This window comes from Corvus hawaiiensis, chromosome 5 (assembly GCF_020740725.1).
Source record: "Corvus hawaiiensis isolate bCorHaw1 chromosome 5, bCorHaw1.pri.cur, whole genome shotgun sequence".
NCBI lineage: Eukaryota > Metazoa > Chordata > Aves > Passeriformes > Corvidae > Corvus > Corvus hawaiiensis.
Genome location: NC_063217.1, coordinates 24796566 through 24810614, shown reverse-complemented (window position 1 = coordinate 24810614; position 14049 = coordinate 24796566). Strand labels below are relative to the sequence as shown.

General features: G+C 38.6%; 1 protein-coding gene across 6 annotated transcripts in view; it reads right to left on the bottom strand.

The window, feature by feature from the left end:
* Window positions 1-14049, bottom strand: part of LIMCH1 (LIM and calponin homology domains 1) — a 183539-nt gene that overhangs the window by 63199 nt on the left and 106291 nt on the right. For all 6 annotated transcript variants that reach the window (XM_048302791.1, XM_048302795.1, XM_048302792.1 and 3 more), the window contains 3 exons: window positions 10195-10301; window positions 7139-7169; window positions 4004-4114 (listed from right to left, as the gene is read on the bottom strand). In XM_048302791.1, coding sequence (XP_048158748.1) covers window positions 4004-4114; window positions 7139-7169; window positions 10195-10301 — 249 coding nt within the window. The remainder of the gene's footprint in view (window positions 1-4003; window positions 4115-7138; window positions 7170-10194; window positions 10302-14049) is intronic.

Below are 14049 nucleotides of genomic sequence, written 5' to 3'. Positions count from 1 at the left end.
GGATGTCTTTCTCAAGCAATCAGCAATGAAAAATATGCAAAATGCTTTTCCCGATGCCTCAGAAGAATTCAGTTGTGCTCTTTACTCTTTGCCAGCTCCTGGCTCTGGGGGATATGAAAGCACTTGTAGCTGACCCACATGTTCAGAGCAGGGAGAACAATGGTTGTCTTTGACAGCCCTGTGATTATAAATTCTTTCCAGTGCAAGCAGCACATACTAAAACACTGAAACTCCAGCAGAGGGAAAGGTCAATAGAAGCCATCCTCACCCTTGCATTATAATAAATCCCTTGTTTTAGAGAGTGTCTTAACATTAATTACAATCACACAGACTGAGAAAAAACAAAAATAACTAAGTTTGTTCAGAGATAAATCTGGTTTTTTCTCCCCCGACAGTAAGTCAAGTCAGAGATGTGGGTGCCATTATCAGACTGACATTTTGTGACCCAAAGAGGCTGGAATGTGATTTTTTTTCCCAGAAGCATTTGAATATTAATTCCTAATTAAGAAGCACCCCCTGCTTACCACCAGCTGAAGCACAATGGCTATATTGAGCAGAGCTCCCACTGTCCCTGACTGCTAAGGTTTTACCCGTCACTAGTATTGCCAATGAGAAGATCAATCAGGAATATCACAGTATGCTATGGTGGGCCACCTCCACAAAAAAGCGTGTTTGCCAGGAAAGTGATGGAGAGTGGAGAGCTCTACAGTAATACCCCAACATTCCCCTGCTGAAAAAGAGGGAGGCTTGAAGTGGGACTGAGACATCAGAGCAAATGCCCTGCAAACTTTTCAGGAAGAGGGCCTAATTAGTGCCACTCACTACTAATCTGCCAAAATACCACATTAAGGGCAGCGGCAAGGGTCACCTAAGGCCAAGCTAAACTGTGATAATGCCATTAAGTAACCTCGCTGTAAATAGAAGTGAAAATATTTTCTAAAATCAGATAAAATGCACCTAAAAAAGTTGTAATGAATCCAATGTAATTTCCTTCCCCAGTTCTGCTTAGTGAGCTAAAACACTGATAGAAACAATAGACAACAAAAATCTGTCTCCCTGAAATCTGCATTAATTACACACAGCCAAGAACAAATCTACAAATCCTATCAAAATCCCGTTTGTGACACGATCCAAAAATCTTTAAAAAAATCTAAAAATCTAAATTCCCTAAATCCGCTCATCCTTTCATACCAATCAGCTATTCTCAATCTTTAGGCACACTTCCATTTTCCTAAATCACTGTATTTGAATGACACAGAACTGCTCAACAGCTACAGGGACTTAAACTGGGCAAAAAGCCCCATCCTGCATTCACCATCTCCCAGAGTTTGAAAACAGTCCAATTGTGAACTAATGAGTTCTGCAGAACCTACTTTCAATGGCCTGTTTATGTTAATTTTGCATGCTGCTCACTAGGAATTAGGAGGCAGGCACCAGGACAGGATCCCAGACTTCTGTAAACATGTTCTTTACAGCCTTCCCCTTGGCAAAGACACTCTCGCAACACAATGCCGTCACACAGACGGGTACTTGTCCTGCCTTGAACAAACGTCATCTCCCAAATGCTATCAGTGGGAATGTGGTTATCTGTGGGACCGATAACACACAACAGCACATAAGTCTCTCATATTATCTAATTAAAAACACAGTATGTCACCAAGCAGCAGCTAAAGCGTGATTGCCAAATACAAGATGCATTTGTCCAGGAAGTTCCACCCACTGCATATAATCAAAAAGCCATGTATATTTTGTCACTGAGAATTTCTAGTTTAAAAGTAAAGAAGAATGAGTACTCAAATAGTTAATGAAATTAAAAACAGAGTAGTATGAATAAAATTAGAAACTAATATCCCCTTCAGCAAGAGAAGTCAAAAAAGATGAGCCCAAGACAACTTACATCAGAGCTGTCTTTTGATTTGCTTATTAAAAGAGGAGGATAGAGAGGATCTACAATAGAAAAACTAAACCAGACTGAATTTATGGTCGATTTAGTTATTAAATTCTGTGGAAAAAATGCCAATAGAGAATGTGATAAAGTGTCTTTTCATCACTCAAGCTCAGCTATAAAGAACATCAGAGCATTGCACAGCATGATTAACATGTTATATTTTACAACCAAATCCTCTTCAAATGCAGTAACATATGAGCCCACAATTGCCAGCGGGAAATACCACAGGGCTGCAAGAGTAGGGAGGTGATAAAAGAAGTCGCCAGCAGCCCTCACAACAGCATCATCCTAAGTAAGACTTTTCAGGACTGCAAAGTGCTCTGTTTATGCATTAAAGACATATACAGCTTTCAGCTTTTATGAGGCCTCTAGTCTTCTCCCAGCTTCAATATTTCCAACAAATCAAGTACCAGCCTTGCTTTTGTCCTTAATTTGCAGCACTCTGCAATGCCCAGCCAGGCCCTTCATGACCACCAGCTCCCTGGAGAACGCTTCCTTTTGCCCCTAGCCTATTTCATCCCACAAAAGGGTTCAAGATAGGACCTCCAAAATGCTCTGATGATTAGTTTCATGGGTAAATATCATCTGGAAAAAGAGGAGCCTCATGGTGTGAGATTAAACATTAAAAAATAAATCATGATACCATGCAGCATTAACATTGTGACAAGCTGCACTTTGGCAATTTTTCTGTGATACCTCCCTTGTTTTGGGTTTGTTTCACCTTCCAGACTCTTTGGAGTGCAAACTGCTCCTTCCCCACATCTTAAACAACTCAAGTACTAACTTCATCTTTTTATTGCTTAGGCTCAGTCATATAACTCATGAGTGCCAAAGTCCCAAGTGATAAGCACAGGTCATTAAAATGAAGACTAAAATAAACTTCTCCAGAGAAGCAGGATGTTCTCTTTTCCTCTCCATTTTCACCTACTTGCTCACAGGAACTGGGCTCACAAACAGGAATTTTACCCATCTAGTTAAGGTTCTCTGGTCACACCAGGGTGTAGGAACTGCTATCAGTCAGACAAGCATTTCTTCCTCTCCAGCAGTGCTGGCCCTGTGAGATCCCAGAATGAAGAGCTGCAGCTGGCACAGTTGGAGCAGCACAGAGGTCAAGGAGAATTAAGTCCAGAGAGTCTCCCAAGGCCCCCAGACCCTACTGCCTGTGGTGACATGGATGTTTCCTGAGGTGGAGAGGGAATAGCAGACACGAAGCTCTTTGTGGACTGCAGAATGTATCTGCACAGCCTTTCTTGAACAGTATGTGCAACACACACAGTGCCAGTACATGGTGCTGCCATCTCCTTCCACGCCTGCTCCTTGCCCCTTCCCCGTTCCATCCCAAAGAAAGGCAGGTTTGGTTATCAACGCTAACCATTAGCATTAACCATGAGGTTAAGTGTCTGATGTCAAGGTTCAGGGCATGCTGGAATGCTCGACCAAAAGTCCCCAAACCACCCTACAGCAATCACAGCTTTTCCTTTCCAACAGAGATCAGCTCATCACAAACCACCAAATACGATTTCAGCCAGAATTCAGAACTTGGCAAAAACAGATTTATCGTAACTATGCCCTTGGTGAAACATAATCTCCTTCTCCTCCACTTCAGCTTTATTTAGATCCTTTGGTTTGGGGCTTTGTGTTGCAACATAAAAGAAAAAAAGCTGCCCATGAGACTGAATGTTTTAAAGAAGAAAAAACTATGCTCTTGTGAGTCCTGCCACCTTACTTTTGAGTCTCAGCTCTTCTAGCTGAAACTTGGTGTCATAAATGAAAATAGTTCAAACCAAAACACATGGAAATTAAGATAACAGAGCCACCTGACAATTCTAAAGCCCTATTTGACATCACTTGCTGCATCACTGATACCACCACCAAGCTGGTTGCCAAAGGGGTTTTCACAGTTTGGTAGAATGAGAAACATTTTTGATGTAGGTAGAGATTCATTAAGTAATTTGCACTCCAGCCCTCTTCTCTCATATTTAGCAAGAAACAGTTAATTTATTGGAGTAATAATTTGAAGTAAATTTCCATTCCCAAAACATAACAAAAAGATACCTTTCTCATTTGTGCCAGGAAGCCTTCAAACTCCTTCAGGTTCAGGGTTGATCCACTATACGACGTGCAGCTGTTTGCTGCTTTCCCTAGCCAATAAATGGTGACTAATACCTGCAGAAGTTAATAAGAATTAATTTAAGCCACAGTCCTGTAGCTAAATTTACTTCCCTGCAACATCCCTCATTTATTCTAAACTGCACAGCGGCACAAGATTTTGTTATAAATCAGAACTGAAAGGGAAGTGTCTGTCAAAGGTTACACGTAAATACATCAGGCAACTATGAAAATTTAAACAACCCTATAAAATATGTAACTTAACATATTATCTCCCTGGTATTTTTAATAAAAAAATAAAACTGTTACATCTGCCTGGAAAAATAAAGAGAAAAAATGGATCTAAGTAGAAAAACTAGACAAATATATTTGAAACTTCTAGAAGACACACACAAATATATTTGTTTCTAAATCAGTATGAAAAAAATCCCAAAAGAATACTAATATTAGTAGTCATTAATGAAAACCATTAAGAGCAAGGAAATAAACAAAACACCTAGAATGTCTGCCTGCCTAAAAGTATTTTGAATATGTGTCAATTTCAAGGACAGAAAACAGAGTCCCATTTTTAATCACCTTAATGTAAGTAACCAGATGACAGAGGAACATTTACTTCCAGGCTTCTGCTAGTTTAAGAAATGCTTAGCCCAAATTAATCAAAAGCCATGAGCACCTTGTAGTTTCTATCAGACTACAGAGTAAAAGTTAGTGATTTCATTCAAGTTCTGACTTGATAACCTCTCCGGAACTCAAAAATCACTTCAAAACTAGTGAGGGAAAAAGACCAAGAATTGCTCTTGCAAGTAGCAAAAAAATCTGACCGGACACTGCTGATGTTGCACTTGTTTTAGAAAATGAGAAATTAAGCTGCTTAGGATGGTCAAATCCAATACCTCCAAAAATGCTGACATTTATACCATGCAGGGAAAGGCCTTCTCTGCACCCACATATGTCTCTACTTAGAGCAATGTCTTTAATGATACCTGTGCAGCAACTATTTGGACTGGAAACTGCTCATCAAAGGCAATTCAATTCAGTGTTTTGCACTGGTTAAAAATTACAAACTATCACCTTAGAACTTAGGGCTTTTTCTCATTTAATGCTCATTATTTTGGCATATTCCATGACATCGCAAAGTATTTAACTGGAGAACAAACAGGAAATATTTTGATGTGGAAAAGATATGCAACCAATAATAAATAATAGTTGCCATTAACTGCATCAAAGAAGTTACATCAACTGAAATACAGTATTTTATGTTTTGATGGGGTAGGGCCACATACTTGATACTACATAGTGAACTAAAGGAAACAAGACTAGCAGAAATCCCAAGGGGGGATTTCACTGGGAACAGACATGTCTCAGACTCTTCTTCCCAAAAACATGCATCCACATTCCTTCAGTGCCTCCTCCTCAGCAACATACGCTAGGTTTTTCTTATCAACTTGCTCTAGCATCCCCATTTTTCATTTAAGTGTAATGTCCAAAATTATGCAGCACTGCAGCTGAGGCCCTGTCAGAAAAGGATAGAGTGTCATACAGATCTTCTGTTTAAAAACAACTGTGGTACATAAGGTAAAATATGTATTTTATATATAAACACAGTTTATATTTTTTTCAGTTTACAAATAGTATACATGTAATTAAATAACTGAGTAACATTTTTAATAAAGTTCAAAAATGTTTGCTCTGTTTTTAAAATTGTATCCAAATCAGTACTACTGTGCTGAGTGAAAGGTGGTGGTGTAGCTGGTACTGATTTTTTTTTGTCTTGAAACAACTTTTATCTAAACTGTTTTCCTTCAACCAGAACCACTTGACGAATTTAATGCAAAAAAATCTTACGGTATACGTTCTCAAGTTAAATGAAAATATTTGCAAATAACAGTGTTTCTAGCAACCAGGAAACTGTCCAATTCATTTTGCCATTCAGTTCATTGATGAAGGTTATGGTATTTTTATTTATTTCTGCTAGCATTTAATAACTTTATCTCTTCTTCCTTTCCTTATTAAAAAAAAAAAAAATAAAAGGCAGATAATTTCATATTTGCAAGCAATTCTGGCTGGCTGCCAGCATAAGCTGCAGAATCATGCACCTGGAAAGTGCATATTGCCTACAAGCACATTATGGAGGATACTTTTGAAACTTCACCCTTAAAACAATACATCTGTACAAAGATATTCAGCCAGTGCCCACAAAGAGTGTTAAAATACCAAAGCTGAACTCTTCCCCTAAAACTTTGTGCGCTGGGTGCACAAGATACTACTCTACTGATGACGAGAAAGAGAGGATGAAATAATTTGGAGGAGGGAGTGGTTTTGGTGTTGTTTGTCCGGTTTTTTTTACCTGCAGTCATGGCAGTCACGATTACTGCCTTTCAAAGTTATTAGAAAAGATCCTGGCATTTCCTATCAGATAATAGGGGTGTGACCAAATAAAAATTATACCAGTTTACAGCTAACTAAGGACAGACAGTTTGCTAGGCTTCAAGAACATAACTGAGACCAGCAAAATCTAGACATTTTCTTTTCTAGTTAACAATTACAGGATCCAATACCATTGCCCTTAATTTAAATTAACAGGAAATTGAAGTTAAATGGAAATAGTCTTTCTGGGGAAACACTAGTTTATTTGGAAGAACAATGAGAAAGCTATAGCAAACCTGATAGTAAGGCCTTGCATTCCAATCTAATGGTCATTTTGCTTCATTTTAAATGCTTTGTGCAACTGTACTCTATGCCTATATATTTGTGAAGGGCTACAAAAGTGTGGCTTCATGGGTGAGTCAGACTGTTCCCAGGAAACGCCACACTGGACAGCACAGAAATCACATTGTTTATCACTTACCTAAGAGTATCTAAGAAGAGACAAATGTTCTCCATTTATTTCTATTGTAAGGCTGCTTTGCCATAGCAGCTCCACCTAAATTTCCAGCAGAACCCAGGTAGGTTTGTATTCAGAAGGACTTTTCAGAGGATGCAATACTCAGGTGTACTCAGTTTTTACTGAACATAACTCTTGCTCAGGCCAATTACAGGATTAACCAGACAAAAAAAACAAACTCCAAGTGATGTACTTACATTTTTCAGCTTCCTACTATAGTCAATGTTCCTGGTTGCAGACACAAGCACATACACAAAAAAAAAAAAAAAAAAGAAAAAAAAAAAAGAAAAAAAAGGAAAAAAAAAAAGAAAAAAAATCAGAAAGTAGACACACTTTCCAAGAGGCTGTATGTAGCAGATCACATTTTCCCTAACAAAAGCCTGCTGACTGCTTCTGCTGTCTGGAAACACATGAAAGCTAAGAAGATGTAGTTCACACATTCATTTATTCATAACATGGGAGTATTTTGTCACCATTATTTCAATCATTAAATTAGAATTCTGGAAGTACAAAAAGAAAATGTGCTTATAATGGTCCCACAGTAAAGTAGGACAATGCCAAAATATTTCCTTTAAACAGAGTTGCTGATTTCTTAAAAAAGGAAGACAAAAGTCCTCACTGCTAAAATACATTCTGCAGTTATCCAACAATCAGATTCTGCTCTGCAACCCATACAGATTCTGGAAGCAACTGACAAGCATAAGAGGCATCACCAAACATTAAGGAAATATTGCGGGTGCTTCTGTGGAAACAAATATTACAAAGAACAAAGTGAATGGACAAAGCAACAAAGACCCTGCCATTTACAACAGAACCTGATGTGGAAAACATTTATTTTTTTAAATGTATACTTGAGCACTCAGACTGAACATTGGCATCATCCTTCTCAATTCATTTTTTTATCTTATGTTCATGGAAGAGTGGGAGTTTTATGTTAAAGACATCAGGGTACAAAGTTTGTGCAAACATAAACAACATTTCAAAATCCAGCAAAGAAAGCATTAAGAAATGAAGGAAATATGTATCACATTTAGGTGGTGAAAAATAAACAAGACCATTTTAGATTTACTAAAGATTGTGTCTTGATTATTTACAGTGGAATTGTCTTCTACTGTAACAGTAAGACCACTCCAGCATTAAAGTTTATCTGACAAAACCAAAAAGAAAGGTACTTAAATCTGTTAGAACAACAAAAGCCTAAATATAGGCAGTGGTAAACAAAGTATTTTTGATAACATGTTTTTAAGCCAAAATTTTGTCCACCAATACCCACACAATAAGAAAAATAGAATAGTCCTGGTTTTTTTCCTAGTAAAATAACAGTGAAAAGAGTCTTGTTTAACAAGTCACAGAAAAATTCCTTACAGCATTAGGTCATAACTTTTATGAGCACAATAATCCAAAAAAATAGATCTAATGCATGCCTCAATTAATATCTGTATTAAAAAAATGGTTAAAATGCCATTATCTTAATCATGTGCAATAATGTGATACTCATCCTTTACCACAGAACTAGTGGTACAAGAACATTTTCACCATGTTTAAAAAAATCACCCAAAAGTCTACAAAGAGGGAAAAAATTACCTTCATTCTTTGAGAACTAGCTAGCAGAAGACAGCCTTCAACATATTTCTCTATAACAGTCATGGACTTGGCTTGTACATCTCAACTCAGTTACTCAGCATGAACTTGGAGAGTGCTCGGGAAACGTTTGGCTCATTTCCTCAGCTGCTTTCTCTGAAGCCCTCATGTGCAGCAGAAGGCCAGGCCAGCTCTAGGGGGTTTATGATGCCAGGTTTAACTTGGTGACATACCAAACAGCTCTCCTTGGAGCTCCACCCTAGTCAAAGCCTCTCAACCTGCCTCCACCAAGGTACTCTATCCATCCTCAACCCCAAAAGATGAAGGTTTTTATCAGAAAGACTCTTTCTATCTGGTTTCATATGGAGATTAGGGTTTTATATGGAGATTACCGATTGTTTTGCAACTCTCTCCAGTCACTCATTGTAATGATTTTAAAGGACAACATAAAGAACCTATTTCATTGAAGTATTATCAGATTTAGAAGAAATACATCACATAGCCCCCAGTCACTGCCATGTAGAGGGCAAGAAGAACCTCGTGTGAGAGTCAGAAACTTGGGAAGGAGCAAAAAATGGTATTCCTTAAAGCAAGGACACTGGCCAACTTGATTTTCAGAGCCTTTGAATTTTCCCAGACAATGCCTGAACACCATGAAAACTTGCCCAGGTTCCATTGCCAGAAAAGAATAAAAAAAAAATCTACTGAAATTTAGTAAATTGTTTCCACATACTTTTCTAAAATGGATATGTCTGACCAAGATTTCATTAGTGATCTTTTTGGCCAAATGAAATGAGGCCATTCAATCAACTCAGCAGTATCTGCTTTTCTGTAGAGCAACAAATTCAGTTATAACTGTAATATTACAATAGACCCAAAACTTTCAGGAAAACTGAATAACACCAATTACAAATTTTGTTAATTTTATGAAAGTGTGGGTTGCTTTTGCTTTTAGATGGTGGGGAGCCTGTGCAATTTGTGTGGTAGTGGGTGGGTGGCTTTGGTGAAAAGCTATCTAAATTGTGGCATTTCCAGTCCACACACACTTCCTCAGCCCAATTACTGTGTGTCCCAAGCTATAGCTCTTGCAGGAAAATGAAGAGACCATGCTTATGTCTGCATCTCATAGAGTCTGAGAGGCCTCTTAATGTCCTGTATTGCACCATCAGAACAGTTTAATCAGAAATAACAGAGCTGTGATTTTTTTTCCCCAGACTACACTATTTTATTAGTTGGACAGACAAAAAAAGAATGCCATCAATTTAGGTTAGGAAAACCCCTAAATTCCTCAGAATCTCATTGCCTAACTAAGGCATTATTTTCACAAAATCACAGAATAAGCTGAGTTGGAAGGGACTCACAAGAATCAAGTCCAACTCCTAGCCCTGCACAGGACATCCCCAAGAGTCACACCACGGGCCTGAGAGGATTGTCCAAGTGTTTGTCCTTTTTTTACAGAGCTGTGGTTGATGTCTCTGGGATAAAATCTGTTGAATAGAACAATCTGTTTGTCCCAGCACTGAAAGTTCCCCAAACCTCTGCTTCCTACTTACTCCGCCTTATGCTAATTACATTTCTCAATACAGCGTTTTTGCTCTTTCTTAAATATTTATTACTGCATCACATGCACCTGAGGCTGCAACATGCTGTTACAAATTGCTGTTGTACTTACTTGATGGTTACTCTGTTTGACGTGTCCTGCAGATCACCAGGATCAAAAAGCTGAGATTCTTTAAGTCCCAGTTCTTTGCAGCCTCTTAAGAATAATATGATATTATCCTGAAAAGAGACAAAGAACATAAAACCTCAACACTTTAAACTCTCCTTAATTGAAAAAGAAGTCTTACCAAACCAACTTCTGCCTAACTCAGTAACTGTTCATGAACAGTCATACCATTAGCTAAATGAAGAACCAAAGACATTTCCACTCATATAATTTAAGAAGTCAGTGTAGATTTTGTTTGAAAACCAGATACATATGAAACTTTTTTTTTTTTTTTCCCCCCGAGATATGTAACTACAACAAGCTTGTTGACTTGCTTCTTTTCAAACCCAGATTTTGGCACTTTTTTAACTTTTAACTTTTTTTAAAAAGGTCCACTAATTTCTCTACCTGCCGCTGGAGGCTGCCACATGACCTCAGCACACTACAGAGCAGAAAAGGCAGGATTTTTGAACAGAGCAGGAAGAGTAGATATGAAAAAGCCCACCACCATTTAAGCAAGCAAGTTGTTCAGAAAACACCTTGCATGTCAGATATGAACAACCAGTTAACACAATCATTCTCTTGCCTCTCCAACTGTAACTAGTCAGAAGCCACTGAGAAAAGAGATAGGTGCTTTCTCCTGAAATAAAAACCTTGAAGCTACACCTCCCATGGCCACTGTCTCTAAAGAAACAACACCAATTTCTTAACACTTCTTATGGAGGATTTACTCTTCGCAAAGTGTAAAAATTAAAAGTCAATAACTAAGAGAGACTAAATAAAAACTGCTATAAGTGTCTTTCAAACCAAGTACCAGCGATGACTCTTTGGTTTGCACTAAGGAGATTAAATCTGCATGTGTGCATATACAGTTAATACAGGCTTTATACTTATACATATGCATGTACCACTCCCCTTTTACAGAACCAGTGAATATGCTTTACATGGATAATCTTGAAGGCCAGTAGAGAATAAGTTTTTAGATATATATGTTTCTAGATCAGCAACTGCAATGGTAGATGTGTGGAAAGTAAAGATATAATGTACAGCTTGATATTTTTTGAGGCTTCTCATCTCAAACCTAAAGCTAAGCTCCCACATGAAGAGTTATAGAGAAGCAGAACCACAGCGTGTGGTAGAGACCTGTTTTCATAAAAACTGGGAAGCAGAGGAGCCTCGTGGCGTTCAGTTCTTACCCACTCTGCATGACAGAGCAGGATTGGTGAGCAGGGCTCTCCCCACATCTGCTCCCAGGCCTTTCTTCAGGCTCGGGGAGAGCAGCCCTGTTTGTTCTGTAAGCAGCATGCTAATCGCCGCGGCGCTTGGCATGCCAACACTCTCACACACAAAGCTCGCCAGCCACACCACAGAAAACACAGACTTGGAAATTCAGAGGAGTTCAAATCTCCCTTTCTTCCCTGGCTGAAACTCAACAGCTCTGGAGAGGAGCCAGGAGGGGAAGCAACAGCAGTTGAGAGAGAAGAGAGCCCATAACCCAGAGAGACAGCATCATTCATGACATGAAAAGATGCCTGTAAAATTTTCCATCTGGCTTACTGTTTGCATTATAATTTTTCCAACTGCATCATGAATAACTCTTATGTTTAGTCTTTGATGGAGGATGGTTCTGGTCACTCTCAAATGGTTGGTGGAGTGATGCATAAATCTAGTAAATCTAATAAAAATGCAAAAAGCATTAAAAAAGAATTCCTAACAGTATTTCCAAATTTATTAAAAATATACAGGACACAGAGGTTATAGTAACCTAATAGACTTAGAAAACAATCAGAGGAGGAGGAATGCTGAAGATAACTAATTGCACCCATCTTTGGTGCATACATACACGCCAGAAGTTCACATCTGAGTTATGATAAGCAGTAACAAAAATACCAGTTATTGGCAGCCATGTAGTTTGGAAACTTAGTTCTTCTGCCTGCTTCCCAAAAAAACAGCGTCACCTACTCCTGTTTGGCTACATGCTTTTATTTTGATGGTCATCATACGAATAACGCTTGCCAGCAGTCACTAACACTATCACCCAAACAAAATTCCTCAGAAAGTCGCTATCTTGTATGGGAACAAATAACCACACATGCCAACAAGATGAAATGAGTGAGCCCTGAAAGAAGTTTCTGCTTTTGCTAACAATCTCATAATTTTTACTTCCCAATGGTCCTAAAAATGGCAATTTGTTTGAAAGGACTGAAGAAAAATCCAACAAAGAAAATTCTTTCAAGTGATATATTTACTCAAGGACACCTGTCTAGGCTGCCTAACCCCAAGCCAAAAATGTATCTCATACTACTGCAAAACTACACTTTTCCTAGTTTGGTCTAGGACAGATGAAATTCGCATTTGTAAGTTCCACTGAGTCACTGGAGAAAAGCAGTCCTAAGCCATTAAAGGGAGAAAGGAGTCTTAAAGTTAAGACCCAGCTCCCAGCAAAGCTTTCTCTCAGGATTACTACACCTTGTATTGACCAGGTCCTGATTTCTTCAGTTCTCAGAAAATGTTGCTTTTATCTTTTGAGAGGATTTATCGTTCAGCATCTGTTAGCTGCACCTACGCATTTTTTTTGTAGTCACTTAAAATGTCGCTCTTTATCATTGCTGAAGAAACTAAAAAAAGCAGAAAAACCAGGTTTACAAGTAGCAACATATAAAAACCAACTTTACTTTAAATAGGTGACTGAAAAGACACATTTAATGTGCCTGCCCAGCTCCTTACAACTTGGCAGAGTTAAATAGGTCATGCAAATGGGTCACACTGCAGTGGCAAGGATCTCGGGGTGGCCAGCTGCCGTGCCTCAGCTAACACATCTTTTACAGTGGTCTCAGAAGACACAACCAGAACTTGGTCCCTCTGGCAGATCCTACGAGGCACTATCACACAATTTTGTCAGTACATTAAACGGAGATGATACTGCCTTTCTCTCAGCCATTACTTTCTGCAGCTGCAGTGTTGGAGTAGACAGAGAATTGGTGACTTGGTCAGCATATCATTTCCTACAGCCCCAGAGGACCTGCAACTGTCTCATGCTGGCTCCACTTGGTTTTATTCCACACCACTGTACAATCAAAAATCTTCTTCCAGCTTTTGTCCTCCATACACACAGAGGAAGAAGAAGCTGATAGGCTACAGCCTGAATTTATTTTGCAAATTTTCTCTATTATTTTAATATATAAAATTTTATGTCCATAAATATCTACATTTATACAGATCTATAAATTATAAATCTGAAACCTATAGATATCACAGATAGCTACACAATTTTATCTATGCTTGACCTATAAAATGACAGAAAGTCTAAACAGGCTGCATACAGAAGACAAACACTTCAGTGTGGTAACAGACACAGGACACAAACATAGGATACACTAATAGGTTAAATCCCAACCCTTTTCTGCTTGCCTCAGCAGAGTCCTGACAGTTACTGTTACATCAGCACTATAAGCAATGTCATTTACTTGGAAGTATAGAAAACCAAAAATTATTAATGTAAATGTTTCACTATACTAAATTTCAGAAACAAAAAATTAACCAACACACAAAACTAAAACTCCCAGGCAAAGCTAGCCATGAAACAGTAAGAAGGGTCATGGGCAGCTAAGGGTGCAGAGCACTGACTCCCTGAGAACTTAGTCAGAACGATGCATGGGAAGGAAGGGAAAAACACTCCTGCTATCACAGTTGCATTTCAACACCATCACCTTTTCATCCTTTCTGGTGTGTAATCTGACAGACTCACCTCTACAAAATCACTTTGCCAGGACAATCATCTGAAGATAATGCAGAGAGAGTAGGCGGCGGAGGGGTGGGTGG